The sequence below is a fragment of the Melanerpes formicivorus genome, unplaced genomic scaffold, assembly GCF_026170545.1.
Source record: "Melanerpes formicivorus ecotype bairdi unplaced genomic scaffold, bMelFor1.0.p_v2 SCAF_5, whole genome shotgun sequence".
Taxonomy (NCBI): domain Eukaryota; kingdom Metazoa; phylum Chordata; class Aves; order Piciformes; family Picidae; genus Melanerpes; species Melanerpes formicivorus.
The window spans coordinates 3,376,586-3,393,113 of NW_027142357.1; the positions used below are offsets into that span (position 1 = coordinate 3,376,586).

Below are 16,528 nucleotides of genomic sequence, written 5' to 3' on the forward strand. Positions count from 1 at the left end.
TTACTCAAAATGTTGCTGGGGGATAATTTTTTTAGCAGCAAGTTTGCAGTTCCCAGCTTGCAGACTAAACAAATATTGCAGCCTATTATAGTAATTCCTTAATTGAACAGTTGAACAATGCATGGTGAGTGCAGCCCCGAATGCTCCTGCCTCATGGAGTAAGGGGTTGTGGACATTTTTATAAGTCACCTTCAAAGACAGAATTCATTTTATGTATTTTACTTGAAGGAGCAAGTTTATTTGTTTCTTGTTGGCACAGCTTTATTTTCATATCTCAGAAAAGAACTAGAGAAGAACATTCTCTCTTGAATCATTCAACACTTTTTTCCACTCAAATGCACTTTGAACAATCCGAGGGTCACAACTGGCAGATGTAGAAATCTGCTCCAAGCTGTTACCTTTCCAGAGATATTTAAGAGTACATTGTCAGGGCAGTGGTGGAAAAAAATTAATGCTGTAATAATTCCAAAAGAAAAGAAGAAAGAATATGGAGTAGCCTGCAGCTAAGGGAGAGACTTCCTGGCCTCCACTACCTCAGCTTATTCCAAATATTTTCATGGGTGCTTGTCTTCAGTGGGATTAATTTTTATTTGTCATCACAGCTGCCCAGAACATCTGGGGAAAGCATACATCAGCACAACTCTGTTCCTGGATGATAGCTAAGGTAAAGAAGATGGGGATGCAGAATGCAGCAGCAAAGCCAAATATTTGTGAGTTTGTTTAGTAATTGCTCATTTGGAGTTTATTACAAGTTGCTGCTCTCCAGGATGACCTGTTCCCTTCCTGAATGTCAGCTAGGGCACAGAAACAAGAATTTATTACCTGCTCATGTCCTTCTGTGGTTTGAGTTGAGGATGTAAAACATCAGCATTTCACGGGTCTGAACTTGTTGACTGAGTTCCCAGGCTGTGAATTTATTTCCATCCAGAAAGGAACGGGGAAGGAAATGATATGTGCCGTGCAAAAGGATCGTTTACAAAGGTTTGCTGGTTGCTGAGTATTGGAGAAAGAAATGCCTGCTTGTGCTGCAATTATTTTGGGGAGTGTGCCAGGCAGGATATTCTTCTTATAGTTAATCTTCATGCAAATATTCTTGCCTGAAGTAAATAAAATTAAAAAATCACTGATTTGTCTCTTCTCTGCTAAAAAGGAGCCTCCCTGGGAGCACTTGAGCAAACACTTGCAGATGAGCTTATGGAGATCCCCCGCAGCCCTGCAGTGACTACATTTTAGCATTCATCCCATTTCCACAGATTCTTCAGCCTCTGTTCAAAAGAAAACCACTGATGATGCTATGGAAGATCTTTCACGGAACTTTCTCCTTCCCTGACTCTTTGCAATGCACTCTCTCCTATAAGATACTCATTTTAAGTGCAGACAAGCAGTTGTCCTGTGGACATTTTCAGGGGGTTTGCTGAAATCACTAACAAGTTACAATACAGTTCCTAAAATAATGATTTTTCATAGAAACTCAGATAGGAAGTGCTCCTTTATTTTGAATTTGATTCTGTACAGGGCTCTGTTACTTAGAGTAAGTTACAATGATTAGTTTTAAAGTCCACCTTGAATAACAAAGTATAAAGTGGTCCTTCTCCTGAAAGCGGCTGATGTTCAAGGAGTTAAAGCTTCTACCATTTTCCTGCTAATGCACTCAGAAGTGCTGTCATTAATAAAAGCCAAATAATAAGGCATGAACAAGGTTCTATCCATAAGACTGGACAACATGCCTGCTCTCAAAAACAGGGATAAGTCACATTTCAGTACAAAGAAATGCAAGAGCTGTGTGCCTGACTGCTTTTTCCTAAATACATTCCTTGAATGTTTGCTAAGGCTTGGTGTTGAAACTGGCTGCCTTGAGCTGTCTGACCACACAGAAAACTGTCAGCTCCTTTTAAGGCTAAAAAGAACCCATGGAGAAGGAAATAAATAAATAATGGACCTATGTAATGCACAAATAGGCTTAGGAGCATAAAATACAATTAATTTTTGTCCAGAAGAAGTTAGATTAGAAGTCAAAGTTGCTGCACATCTGAAGGTTACTTGGTAGGAGCATAAGGGCATGCAAGGACACTGGTTATGTTGGAGCAGGCCCATTTTGGCTGTGAAAGAGGGAAGGAACTAGGTAGATCCTAATTTTTGCGTTATATTGTCCTAGTTAAAGTCTCTTTTGCATGCAGGTGGTCTGCTTCTGCCAGGAAAGACTGGTTGGTTTGGTTTTTTCCTTGGCTCAAGGGAGCTTTTGGAATAAACCTCTCTGAACTGGGCCATCTCCTGGTCCCATGTGAGCTTTTGTAGCTGTTTAAGCCACAGTTTTAAAAATAGGTGATGAATCCAAGTTCCTGCTTGTTTCTGTGTTTCATCATGGGAGTGAATGCTGGTAGCTGCTGATTACTTTAAATGCCTGTTATGCAGCCTGATAACACCTAATCAGCCAGGTCAAACCTCCTTGGAGACTGACATGCATGTGTAGATGTTGAAGAGCCTACACAAGTACAAGTCTAAAATTCTGATTCCAAGGATGTCAAAATCAAGACATTGATTTAGCTCTCTGCATGTGCTTCAGTATTGATAACACAACTGATAACACTGCAACATGGATTTTGTGTCAAGTAGTCAGTAGTCAGCCTCCATGTCATGGATGTTAAGGGTAAAATATTGTGCTTAAGCATTCCAAAGATTCTAATAGCCCCTTTTACTCTTATACTCTTAAGCTAACCTTGTTCTAAGGTAGGTAAGATGCTTACCAGGTTTCTTTCTGAACATCCCAGAAAGTTTGGAGAAAGGATCTCAAACAAAACCCCCTGACCATTGGAAAGCCTGCTACAGTTAACAAAAGTGAGAAGCTGTATGATACTAAAGCCTACTAGTTAACAAAAGTCTGAAACTTTATGGTACTGGGGTAAAGTAAGTGGCTTTTCATGGTCCTGTGCTTTTTTTCATTCTTTCTTGGCTTGATCCTACCCAAGAATTTTAAGCCTTGACAATTAGTTGTAGTTACTCCCAGATGTGCATCGGAGGAGCTCTTGCCAAATGAAGGCCTTGCCTTCCATGTGGAAGAGTAGTTGTATGTGCTTAGAAAGATATCCTTAACCTCATGGTGAGAGTGACAGACGGGGGTCCTGAGGGCTAGATGGTTTGCAAGAGGCTGTTTCTGACATAATGCTAAGACAAAACGTGATAGCAGAGGCCCAGTTGTTCCCTCCTCGTTTTTTAAACTCTTTATACACATCAATTACAGAGCACGCACTTCAGTAGCAGATGCCCTGTTCAAAGTGCAACAACTTCTTACTGGATTCCTCAAATTCCTCTCGAAGGTATCAGTACACATGAAAGCTAAATAAAGGCTTAAGCAGAAACCAGAGGTGTTCTTGGAAAACCATTTGCATATTAAACTTTGGAATCCAAACTAATCAAGACCTGACTTTCAATTTGGATGTTAAAAGTTGTGGCTAGTCAGTTGCCTATCTGGAGGTGCTCTTCTCTGCTTGAAAGCTGACTTTTTCAAAGCACTGTTGCCGTAGCCTGTACCTTTTCTGTCAGTGACTCACTTTTCTGTTGTTGCAGAGAGAGACCTTTTTGGAGCAGAACCTTTTGACCCTTTTAGCTGCGGAGCAGGAGATTTCCCTCCAGACATTCAGTCCAAACTAGATGAGATGCAGGTAACTACTAAGCTATAACTTGGGCAGCTATCTGTGGCTCTATCACTGTTCTTGAAATGCATGTTTAAGGTATTTGGAAAATGCATGCACAAATACATAGAAAACCAAAATATTTCTGGTGATTCCTCTTGTAAGTGCATGCCATGGTCTTGGAGTTGGAGTTTGAATTTCCTTGAAGATCCTTACATGGTATAAATAGGCACTCATGGTATAAATAGGCACTCATGGTATAAATAGGTACTCAGGTAGGTTTTCTCAGCAGTGTCATGAAAATAGATACTGCTGCTACTGCCTGGGAAGGGACTGAGTAAGCTGAAAGAGAAACCTGAGAAGAGGGCCCTACAGACAAGCTGATCTTGTTTCTCTTCAATTCCAGCAATCCCCCCCACCCCAGTGTACCCCATCTTCCCTCAGTGGCATCAGTCTGGTTTTTCATAGCATTGGCTTAGGCAACGTAGATGCTTAAAGAATCACGGTAATTTTTTGCTGCCTATCTGACTCTTACATTCTGGACTATGATATGGTCTATGATATAGACTAGCCTCACAGTTAGAGAGTCTACCATATCATATAAACTAGCCTCACAATGAGAGTCTACCATACCATATAAACGAGCCTCACAGAGAGTCTACCATATCATATAAACTAGCCTCACAATTAGAGAGTTTACCATACCATATAAACGAGCCTCACAGTTAGAGAGTCTACTATATCACATAAACTAGCCTCACAATTAGAGAGTCTACCATATCAGCCTTAGCATGCTCTGACGTTTCAGCTAAAAATAATTAGTGGTTCTTTATGTGGGCCCAAAGCTTGCTCATGTGTAACCCAGTTTAGAACGAGTGAAAAGCTAACAAGGTGTGAAAAAGAAGTGATGTTCTAGCTTTGGCCAAAACAAAAGCTATGTGCAGTTATTTCACTTGGTGCAAAATGCAGATTGAAACATTTGTGATTTTTTTCCCCCCTAATATCTCTTTTATCTTCTTGTGCTTCCCTGCGTGTCCAGCGTCAGCGATGGTTGGTATATCATATTTCAATGATGGCATTTAAAGCATTTACATTGAATTGTGCATGTGGTCATGTCTGGTGTCTTTCATTTCTCTGTATATGTATGGACATTTGTATAAAATTTTAGGATTTCTATTTTATATAGCCAACTGTGTTAAGTCCAAATCCATTTTAATTATTTATAGGGCCCTACAATTTGTATGGTATGGACAGCTGATTTTAGTTGTCTTTAGTCTGCCTTATAAGCTGCTAACGCTAAGCCTCTCCCCCTCTACTCCACTCTGGTGAGACCCCACCTGGAGTACTGCGTCCAGTTCTGGAGCCCCCATTACAAGAAGGATCTGGAGATGCTTGAATGTGTCCAAAGAAGGGCCACAAAGATGATCAGAGGGCTGGAGCTCCTCTCCTATGGAGACAGACTGAGAGAGCTGGGGCTGTTCAATCTGGAGAAGGGAAGGCTCCCAGGCAACCTTATTGTGGCCTTCCAGTATCTGAAGAGGGCCTAGAGGAAAGCTGGGAAGGGACTTTATAGGATGTCAGGAAGTTCTAGGAGTGGGGGGAATGGAGGAAAACCAGAGGTGGGCAGATTCAGATTGGATGTCAGGAAAAAGTTCTTCACCACGAGGGTGGTGAGACACTGGATCAGGTTGCCCAGGGAGGTGGTAGAAGCCCCATCCCTGGAGGTTTTTAAGGCCAGGCTGCATGTGGCTCTGGGCAACCGCATGTAGTGTGAAATGTCCCGGCCTATGGCAGGGGGGTTGGAACTGGATCATCCTTGAGGTCCCTTCCAACCCTAACAATTCAATGATTCTACGATTTTCATTGCTGTGTGGTTTCTATTACATACCAGTGAAACCTCTGATTTTCATTATTACTTTTTATTAGTGAAATAGTTTACAGCAAAAGCTTTGACACATTGATGTTTTTATGTTCGTGCAATCACATGTGTGACTATGTTTTTTTTATTTGGAAATAATGACATAAAAATTTGCAAAGAGCAGAAGATAGCTGTTCTAGCAGGCAACAGTTGCTAGCTACACAGGAAGGTGAAATGGATGCTGCCAAAGGCAAAAGCATAGAAGATGTAATGTTAAGAAACATAAAAGAAGCCCTATGAGGAGAGGCTGAGGGAGCTGGGATTGTTTAGCCTGGAGAAGAGGAGGCTCAGGGGTGACCTCATTGCCCTCTACAACTACCTGAAAGGTGGTTGTAGCCAGGAAGGGGTTGGTCTCCTCTCCCAGGCAACCAGCACCAGAACAAGGGGACACAGTCTCAAGCTGCACCAGGGGAAGTTTAGGCTCGAGATGAGGAGACAGTTCTCCACCGAGAGAGTCATTGGTCATTGGAATGGGCTGCCCGGGGAGGTGGTGGAGTCACCATCCCCGGAGGCGTTCAAGAGGAGATTGGACGTGGCACTTGGTGCCATGGTCTAGTCATGAGGTCTGTGGTGACAGGTTGGACTCGATGATCCTTGATGTCTCTTCCAACCTTAGCGATACTATGAAAAGTATAGACTTCTTTCCTTCTGTGGAATGCAAAGTGAAGGAATCTGTCACCTTCACATTATGGAAGTGCAGCCTGAGTTCCAGCAAATGTGTAATCCATTAAATATACAAAGGTGATCCGTTTATGAACATATCTAATAGTTCAACCTACAAACTTGTTCTGAGAAGGTATTAATTCAGCTCAGATTGCACTCAGGGTGGCAAGCAAACTGCCTCGGCACCAGGCAGCTGCAGCCTGTTTGGAGCAGCTCAGTCCAGACTCTCCCATCCCATCTCTGGTGAAGAGCTCTGTCAGGTGATTCAGCAAACACACCACAGTCAACAGAAAATGATCTGGGCCTCTGTGTGTGTGAGCAGTGGAAGCTGTTATGCAGGGAAAGAGGGAGACGAGAGCACAGCCCAGCAGAAGGATCGATGCAGTATACACTGTGAAGCAGCGGGTGCTTGTCCTATGCACCCAACGTTCTAAACTTAATGAGATCAGATAAAGTTTCCTGACCTCTGGAGGAACATTTTTATATTTAAACTTTAGTCAGGATCCAGATTTCACACTTAAGCTCTTTCTGTTCCATGTCTCGGTCCAATCTCTCATGATCTTTTTGGAGAGCTCGAAACTCAAACATGTGCTGAGATTTGACATTTACAGCTCAGGCCTCTCTCTGATGACTGTCCAACCTCCTTATTTCCCCCAACTCACTCCCCCAGCCTTTATGCTGAAACATATTTTCATCCTCTCTATTTTGACTGTATCCAGACATTAATAAAATGAATGTGTCTTATTTTCCCAGAAATCTTGCAGCAGATCATGAATCATACCAGCAACAGCTGCTATACTTTATTAAAATCTCAAGGTAGTTAATATCATAAAGCTTCCAGGAGCAGCAAACCATTCTCCCTGTGTGCCCTGAAGCAGTCAGCAGCCTTGTCATGTTTCCATCTGAAAGAAGTTATGCTTAGCCCTCTAAATTATCTTCTCAGAGAGGTGCAAATTTATCAGTGGTTCATTGGTTTTGTGCTAACTTATTGAGTGAAGTCACTGTGAAGCGATGAGCTAACCTCAGAGACATAAGGTTCACTTTGGCAAATTTATCTTCTAATAAAATGGAAGTTCTTTGTCTTTTACTGGTTTTGAACCAGGGTAGTTCAGGTCTTGCTATCATAGACACACACAAAAAAAAGTGGGAGTTTTAGAAGAGGGACTACTTTTTCTAGTGAAAGGCAGCTTTGCTGCCCTCTTCCAGAGACCAGTCATATCCCTTAATACAATACCCTTTTTTTTCTGGGTAACTGAGATGTTCAATCCTTGTGTTAAATCACCTAGAAAGTGAAAAAATACTTGAGGCTGTCATCGTGAAGGATATGAGCACAGAAATCACTGAATCATGGAAACATTCAGTTTGGAAGAGACCCTCAGGATCACCAAGTCCAACCAAGATCCCTGCTCTACAAGGGTCACCCCTAAACCACATCCCCAAGCACCACATCCAAACCATCTTTAAACACATCCAGGGCTGGTGACTCCACCACCTCCCTGGGCAGCACATTCCAATACCTGACCACTCTTGCTGGGAAAAATGTCTTTGTAATTTCCAGTCTGAACCTACCCAGTCACAGCTTGAGGCCATTCCCCCTTTTCTATGGCTAATTAGCATTGAGAAGAGACCAGCACCTCCCTCTCCACAACATCCTTTCAGGTAGTTGTAGACAGCAATGAGGTCTCTCCTCAACCTCCTCTTTTTCAAACTAACCATCCCCAGCTCCTTCAGTCACTCTTTGTAAGATTTATTCTCCTGGCCCTTCCCCAGCTTCCTTGCCCTTCTCTGCACTCGCTCCAGCACCTCCACATCTCTCTTGTATTGAGGTGCCCAAAACTGGACACAATACTCAAGGTGTGGCGGCCCCAGAGCTGAGTACAAGGGCACAGTCACTTCCCTACTCCTCCTGGACACAGCATTTCTAATACAGGCCATTGGCTTTCTTGGCCACCTGGGCACACTGCTGGCTCATATTCAATTGCTTGTTGATTAGAACCCCCAAGTCTCTTTCTGCTAGCAGCTTTCCACTCACACTTTACAAATCCTGTAGCATTGCTTGGGGTTGTTGTGACCCAAGTGCAGGACCTGGACCTTGGCCTTGTAGAAGCTCGTCCCATTAACGGATGGCACAGTGTAGATACGTCATAGACCTTTCTGTTCCCACTCCTGCCCAGTTCCAGGGGTTGGCCCTTTTCTGCATTCTCTGAAAATCAGAAGGTTGTGAGATTTCCTGACCACATGAGGAACCTTTCAAGTGCAGGCAGCCATGGCACATGGATTTTCTAATGACCAGCAGCATGGAATGCTAAGAGCCAAGAAGCTTAAATGTCTGAATTTCACAAAGCAAAACCAAAATACTCAAAATGCTGTATTTTAGAATTATTGGTGGAATTTTTGATATATATAGGATGCAATATGTGCCAAGTACTGACTACATCTGTCATCTAAAAATAATAAGAGAAATGTTCTGCCTAACTCACTAATAGACTTTGCTAGGAGAAGGAAAGACAAAAGCAAATCATAATTTACAATCTGCTCAGTCATTCCAAGTGACTTCATTATTATTACAGCTGTGAATGCTGGGGTTTGGAGTGGGTGGGATAGTAGGAATATGCTGTATGATGGATGCTATAATAATCATACAGCAGCTTCAAGTAAGTAGGAGCCATAAGGATAAGTAGGAGCTGCAAGGAGAGCCATAAGGATTGAGAGGTGTGTGCAGTTCAGGTGTAGAGAGCATCTGTGTTCCTGGAAGCAGACATAAAGCTCTCCGTGTTCTGCATTGCTGTGAGGTCTACAGCAGAGGATGCTAATCCTGTTCTCTGCATTAATCACAGCTCACCTGTATCTGGACATGAAATTTTCTCTTCAAACCTTGTCTTCCCACAGCTTGCTTGACTACAATTACTCCACATTTGCCAAAGTATAGTTTTGGAGATTTCAAAAACTATTTAAGAGTTTGGGGTTGTTTTGTCAAACATGAGGACTGGGAAAGGAGATGGCTGTGGCAGATCTGAAGTCTGTGCTGTCCTGATCTTGAGGAATTGGGTTACAGTCACTTTGCCAAAGAGTTTGCTGGACAAGGGTGTTCTGATTTTTTTTTCCCCCCCTTTTAATTTAATGGGAATATCGTCAGAGCAGATAGAGCTTTCCTTAGTTTATATGGCTGCACACATCCTGTCCTCCAAGTCAACAGTTGTGAGGGGGGAAAAAAAAACCCTGGATTTTTAAAAACACTTTTTTTATACTCTTTTAAAATGCCCAGATGGCTGTCTAGAGTGCCATGATTTATTCTTTGTGTTGTTGGGCTTTTTGTGACCCTGTGGTTGACATGGAAGGTTGAACCTACTTTTAACTGAAGTATCTGAACACTTGGATATCATAGGGTGTGTGTGATTTAAGGGGTGAATGTTGAAATGCTGTGTTGCTGTTACAGACAGCTAGGTATATGGGCCCATTTTTAAGTAGGCAGATGCTAACATTGCAGTTCCTGCCACTGTGGCAGTAAGATGTACTTCCTTATCACTTGTGCCTGCAGTAGAAGCTGAGTTCTCTAGTCCACAACTGAGAACAGTGCCTGGCAAGCCAATCACTATTTTCTTTTAGAACAGACATTATGCTAATGAAGGTAAAAAGGCTTTTAGAGTAGCCATGATACATAGAATGCAACAATCTTTTAATGGGTTAGCATGGATTACACTGAAAATAGGTGAAAATGTGACTGTTTTAAATGCAAATTATTACAGCTTTAAAGTGGAAGAGGAATAAATGGGCAGGGAAAGCAAGACAGAGAGTTGTGGCTGTTCACTCTGGAGAAGAGAAGGCTCCAAGGGACCTTATTGTGGCCTGCCAGTATCTGAAGGGGGCCTACAAGAAAGCTGGGCAGGAACTTTTTAGAATGTCAGGTAGTGATAGGACTGGGAGGGGAATAGAGAAAAACTGGAAGTGGGTAGATTCAGATTGGATGTTAGGAAGAAGTTCTTCACCATAAGGATGGTGAGACACCAGAACAGGTTGCCCAGGCACATGGTGGAAGCCTCATCTCTGGAGGTTTTGAAGGCCAGGCTGGATGTGGCTGTGAGCAACCTGATCTAGTGTGAGGTGTCCCTGCCCTTGGCAGGGGGATTTGCACTAGTTGATTCTTGAGGTCCCTGCCAACCCTAACAATTCTATGATTCTATGATCTGGAATGAAGCTGCAGAAGGAAAAGTGAAGGAGACCATTCTCTTTCAGCAAAGTAGAGATAGTTCCAAGTGATGTCATAATAAACACAAGCAAAGTGCAAGTGACAAAATACCAGTTTGAAAGGAATGAAACAAAACTGAACCCCCCTCCCACATGATCAACATAAAAGGTGTGTGCACTTCCAAAATGCACAGTCTGATTTGCTCTTGGCTAGCCAGAAAAAAAGAGCATAGGAAGTGCAGCAATAACAGCAATGCTTAAATGTATGTAAGAAAGATAAGAGGATGCAGTCCCTGAATGGAATGAGCATTTGGTGAAGGGTTTCCTGTATTGCCAGGAATGAGGCTGGTTGTCCTTGTTAAACCAGTTGCTGTGGCTCCTTTAGTATTGTAGTTGTATCAAGCATCCACGGGGTGAAGCACAAACTATTCCTTTTATGACCTCCAAACTGAAAATTGCCTTTAAATACTTAAAAGATTTCAGTCACACTGTAACTTCACAATTGAACAGCCTAGACTGTAGGACTAACTCTGGATTCTCCTGTGTGAGCAGTTCTCCTGTAACTGTAACATCAATTAACAGTATCCTGTGGGTAAATGAACAATCATAAAATCATAGAATTGTTAGTGTTGGAAGGGACCTCAAGGATTATCCAGTTCCAACCCCCCTGCCATGGGCAGGGACACCTCACACTAGAGCAGCTTGCTCACAGCTACATCCAGCCTGGCCTTCAAAACCTCCAGGGATGAGGCTTCTACCACCTCCCTGGGCAATCTGTTCCAGTGTCTCACTATGCTCATGGTGAAGAACTTCTTCCTGACATCCAATCTGAATCTACACATTTCTATTTTAGCTTCATTCCCCATAGTCCTATCACTACCTGACACCCTAAAAAGTCCCTCCCCAGCTTTCAGATACTGGAAGGCCACAAGATACTTCAAGTCCTTGGAGCCTTCTCTTCTCCAGACTGAGCAACCCCAACTCTCTCAGTCTGTCTCCATAGGAGAGGAGGTCCAGCCCTCTGATCATCCTTGTGGCCCTTCTCTGAATAATACCTGTTTTGACTTGGAACTGCAGATCCTGTTTGCTTGGAACGCCTTTTGCATTAAATGGTCTTTCTGTTAGCCCTTTGAAAAACACAGATTAAAACCCAGAATCACACACCCCAGTGAGCTTGGGCAGCACCATGTCACTCAGGTAGGGCAGACTGGAGTAAGTTTACAACACAGTGCAGCTACTGGCTCATCATCTCATAGCTTGGATATGGCTTTAGGAAAATTGCAATTTTTACTCGGAAAATCTCAGATCATTTAGTAACTATTGGCAGAGGGTTTATTCTGCTTCTCAGCATTACTCCTCTGATGGCAGTAGCTGGTGAGGTTACTGAACATTCAGATGGTTTAAAACTCTGAGGCTGCAGTTTAAATTTGTTTGCAATTAGTCTGGTTTGACTTGGGGTTTATTTTGTAAAACCAGAAGGTCTGCTCTTGAGCTACTGCCACGCCTCATGAGAAAAGGGTTGAGTTGGTGCCTAACCCCGACTCAGACTGCTTTACAAAAAGGTGTCTTTTGTTCATGGGGTGTTTACTTCATGACAGCACATATTATTGATCCTGTAGCAGGTGATCAGCATTCTCTAAGTAAATTGCATGTTCAGACAACACTGAACTGAACACTGTGGCAGCTGCCACTGGAGCTGTTGTTCTAATGACGATTGTGATAGCTTTACAGTACCCTCACCTAGCAGAGGGAAATTTCCTTGTTTCAAAGGGGGCTTTTCTCTGAAAGTCAAGCCGTAATTATTCAGTTTCTTCCAAAGCAAGAAGAGAAAACAAGAGCACTCTGCCTATATTAAAAATGCTGCTATTATTTTGGAACTTGTGTGCAAGACGAGTTCGGTTTGCAAGCCAAACACAGATGCTTGTGGAATGCATTTCAGAAGGGGAAACTTCATTACAGTGAGGGTGACAGAGCACTGGAACAGGCTGCACAGGGGGGTTATGGAGCCTCCTTTTCTGGAGACTTTCAAAACCCACCTGGATGCATTCCTGTACAGACTACTCTGACTGCTTTGGCAGGGGGGGTTAACTGGATGATCTCTGGAGGTCTCTTCCAACCTCTAATGTGCTGTGATACTGTGATTTCAATAGAGGGGATGGTAGCTTCTAGCTCAAGACCATTTTTGTGCTTCTATGTGTCAAATTGATGTCAGTTAAAAAGTGGAATTTTAGTTAAAAATGTAGAGAAATTCTTTCTGGTTTATACAGGGTCAGTGTATTTTGTTTCACTGAGCTACATGTCTTTGAAAAGCAGTTTGATCATTTGCAGTAGAGCAAGTATGATTTGATTTGGCTTTTTAGTGAAGGTCAGCTGGCAGCAGGCTGCTAAGCGTAACACCTGTCAATGTCAATGCACTTTAGTTCTTCGAAGAGAAGGGATTATTGCATGTGGCAGACCCTTGTTACTAGTTACAATGATCATGATTTCCCTCCATCTTTAGAATAGAATTAACCAGGTTGGAAAAGATCTTTGAGATCAAGTCCAATCTATCATCCAACACTATCTAATCAACTAAACCATGGCACCAAGCACCCCATCCAGTCTCTTCTTAAACACTTCCAGTGGTGGTGACTCCACCACCTCCCTGGGCAGCACATTCCAATGGCTAACAACTCTCTCTGTGAAGAACTTTCTCCTCACCTCCAGCCTAAACTTCCCCTGGCACAGCTTGAGACTCTGTCCTCTTGTTCTGGTGCTGGTTGCCTGGGAGAGGAGACCAACCCCTATCTGGTTACAACCTCCCTTTAGGTAGTTGTAGAGAGCAATAAGGTCTCCCCTGATCCTTCTCTTCCAGGCTAAGCGACTCCATCTCCCTCAGCCTCTCCTCATGGTGCTTGTGCTCCAAACCCCTCACCAACTTTGTTGCCCTTCTCTGGACTCGTTCCAGCAAGTCCACATCCTTCCTAAACTGAAGGGCCCAGAACTGGACACAAGACTCAAGGTGTGGCCTAACCAGTGCTGAGTACAGGGCACAATGACTTCCCGGCTCCTGCTGGCCACACTGTTCCTGCTCCAGGCCAGGATACCATTGGCCTTCTTGGCCTCCTGGGCACCCTGCTGCCTCATGTTCAGCCTACTATCGACCAGTACCCCCAGGTCCCTTTCTGCCTGGCCTCTTTAAATATAATAAACTCTTTGCTCATATAGCCCTCATCTCTCCTGCTTGCCAATTGTATTACTCCAGAGCAACATGGTGTGCAAGTCAAGCTTGTCACTTTTTTTCCTGTCAACCTATTTGTGTGAATATTCAACACTTCTGTCTTGTTTTCTTCAGTTTATATCCAATATTATATTATTTCTATTGTGTGAGATACATCCTTTTTCAAGTGAACCACTAAGACTTACTAAAAATCAGCTGTCCAAGTGATGTACATGTCCCCAAATTCCCTCTGAAGGACCCTTATGGTTTAAAGATTGAAGTTCACATCTAAATGTTCATTTTTTAGAAAGAGAGCCTAATCCTCCAGAAATTCCTTTGCCTTGTTATTAATTGTGTCTTGTTTCATTGCAGGAGGGGTTCAAAATGGGATTAACTCTTGAAGGCACAGTATTTTGTCTTGACCCACTAGACAGCAGGTGCTGATGCCAAGAAACTAAATGTGAAAATCCTACGCAGTGTTATTTGGTTGGTTTGAGTTGGTTTTCGGTTTCCTTTGTTTTGGTTTGGTTTGGTGTTTTCAGTTCTGAACATGTAATCACAGGTATCCACATGCCAAAAATTGCCTTTTTTTTTTCCCCCAACATGTAAACTCTTGTGAGGTCTGTAAAAATCCAACCTAGTTCCAGTCTTTCCCTGTACAAATGGAAGAAAAAAAAAGTTGTATTCGTTTATGAGCAATGAATTAAATGACACCGTTGCATTTCTTTCTGTCACATTTTGGCCCAAGTTTACTATACTTTAAGACTCTCCGCCTGGAGAAGTCTTTCAGAAAGCTCATCACTCCTTACCTCTCTCTGTTTGCAGAGGTGCAAGCATGATTCCTACAGAATACTCTACCTGGCAGCATTTTGAACTTACGCTTTTTAAGCCCTTATTTAATATTCACCCGGTAAAATGATTAATATCTAGCGACACAAAAAGAAGTTCATGTCTAGGTGAAAAAGCAGAAAATACTGACCCTGAATATGCTTTAAAGGTACATCTGGATGCCATGGAATTGATTTCCATTACTGTGTAAGGCTACTATACTGTATATACTTTATTAGTTTATAAATCCAGCAGATCTTTAGGTCTTGAATTCATGTTTTAGAAGCTAACAAATTGTGATCTGCTACTTAGCCTTTAATGAGCATAGGACATCTGCTGAATTGCAGAATGGACACAGTAACTTGACCCTTGTTTTGATATGTTACAGCTGAACTGCAAAGTATGTAATTTGGTATTCATTACATGATTACCATGACTTAAAAAGAGGATTAGGGACTTCAGTTTACTTAGGAATTTGCATCACAGTGTGTGTAAGCAGCACTCTGTTTACTGGGCTCAGCTCTGTAAGTTACCTTCAACACCTGAGTGTTTTCAGTCAGACTCTTGAATATTTTTTTCACTGCCTGCTTTAATGTTCTGTGTCTTACTTTAATTTTTAAGCTTGCTTCAGTAAGGCAGTATTAGTAAGCCCTTCATGCCCACTTCTTGTTCCTGTTACCCTCCACACCAAAATGTTCAGCAGCTGCTGAGTCTAACACTGGCCTGTCTATGCAGACTCCTCATTAATCTTTTACATGAGCAATAAAATACCATCCTAGAACTCTGTCAGAAAATAAATCATTAGCCTTTGGATGCCCAAACTCAGCATCACTTCAATTTAAAAATGTCCAAGTTAAAAACTCTTTAAGATTTTTCCCCTTCAGACAAACAGATGTGGAACTCCCCTCTCCCCCCTCTCCCCTCCCCCCAAAAATACCAGTTTGTTTTTTTTAAATTTTCAGATTAATTCTGTTTAATTTTAGATGAATTCTGTATAATTTTAGATACTTTTTAATTTTCAGGTTAATTTTGTTTCATTTTCAGGTTAATTTTGTTTCATTTTCAGATTAATTTTGTTTCATTTTCAGATAAATTGCATTTTTTATGCTATTTTCATTATAGAGGTTTTGTTGCCATACTCCATGGTTTTACCCCTTAACAGTTAAGAGTTTACACCAAAAATGTGTTTGGCAAATTCATCATCACATCTATATGTATGTATCCTCGTTCAACAAAGTACTTCTGCATATACCTTTGAGGAGTCCACTGAAACGGATGGGATTGTTCCTTTGCTGAGGTTGGCATATGCTCAGGTACTGTGCTGAACGGGGGCTTTAATGTTCTACATGACATTGGTCTTCCTCTCTCTTATTCTGTGTTCAACATTCATATAGAGTATTATATATAAATATATATATATATATAAAAATATATATAAGATCACTAACAAATAGAATAGTCTATGTTTCATAAAGAAAGGTCTTTATAATTTTGTTTGTCATATAGTATTTTGGAATTTGTATAATGAGGATGTTTAGCAGCCATAGCAATGGCCTTTTTTTAACAAATAGGATTTGTATTTTTCTTGTACTTCAAAAAGCTTTACATAATAAGCATCTACTTAGTGGCCATTTATTATCAACAGTAACACTTAAGGTAATATTTGCACCTTTGAAGGAGCCTTTCTTTTCTCGTCACTGATTTTTATGATAGCTGACTGCAGCTGGCATGGTTACACATTGCATACCCGGTCAGTCCGTACAGAAACACTCCAATCAAGACAGCAAGTGCATTTTTAATGAAAAAGGTGATGTGATCCGACCACAACCTGTATTTCTATGTAATCTCCAATGTCTGTTTAATTTTGCCTAAAATAAATGTTTTTAAATAAATGGCATCCCAGAATGTAGCCTTCATTCAGGGTGGGTGGGGGAGGTGCTCAGAATCTGAAGGGGGCCTACAAGAAAGCTGGGGAGGGACTTTTTAGGGTGTCAGGTAATGATAGGACTAGGGGGAATGGAAAAAAAATAGAAATGGGTAGATTGAGATTGGATGTTAGGAAGAAGTTCTTCCCCATGAGGGTGGTGAGACACTGGAACAGGTTGC

The 16,528-nt window shown here is 41.9% G+C and overlaps 1 protein-coding gene across 3 annotated transcripts in view; it reads left to right on the plus strand.

The window, feature by feature from the left end:
* GULP1 (GULP PTB domain containing engulfment adaptor 1) overlaps positions 1 to 16,314 on the plus strand; it is a 212,719-nt gene extending 196,405 nt beyond the window's left edge. For all 3 annotated transcript variants that reach the window (XM_068137890.1, XM_068137891.1, XM_068137892.1), the window contains 2 exons: positions 3,565 to 3,659; positions 13,967 to 16,314. In XM_068137890.1, the coding sequence (XP_067993991.1) occupies positions 3,565 to 3,659; positions 13,967 to 14,038 (167 nt within the window). In that variant the 3' untranslated portion in view covers positions 14,039 to 16,314. The remainder of the gene's footprint in view (positions 1 to 3,564; positions 3,660 to 13,966) is intronic.
* Positions 16,315 to 16,528: the final 214 nt, after the last annotated feature.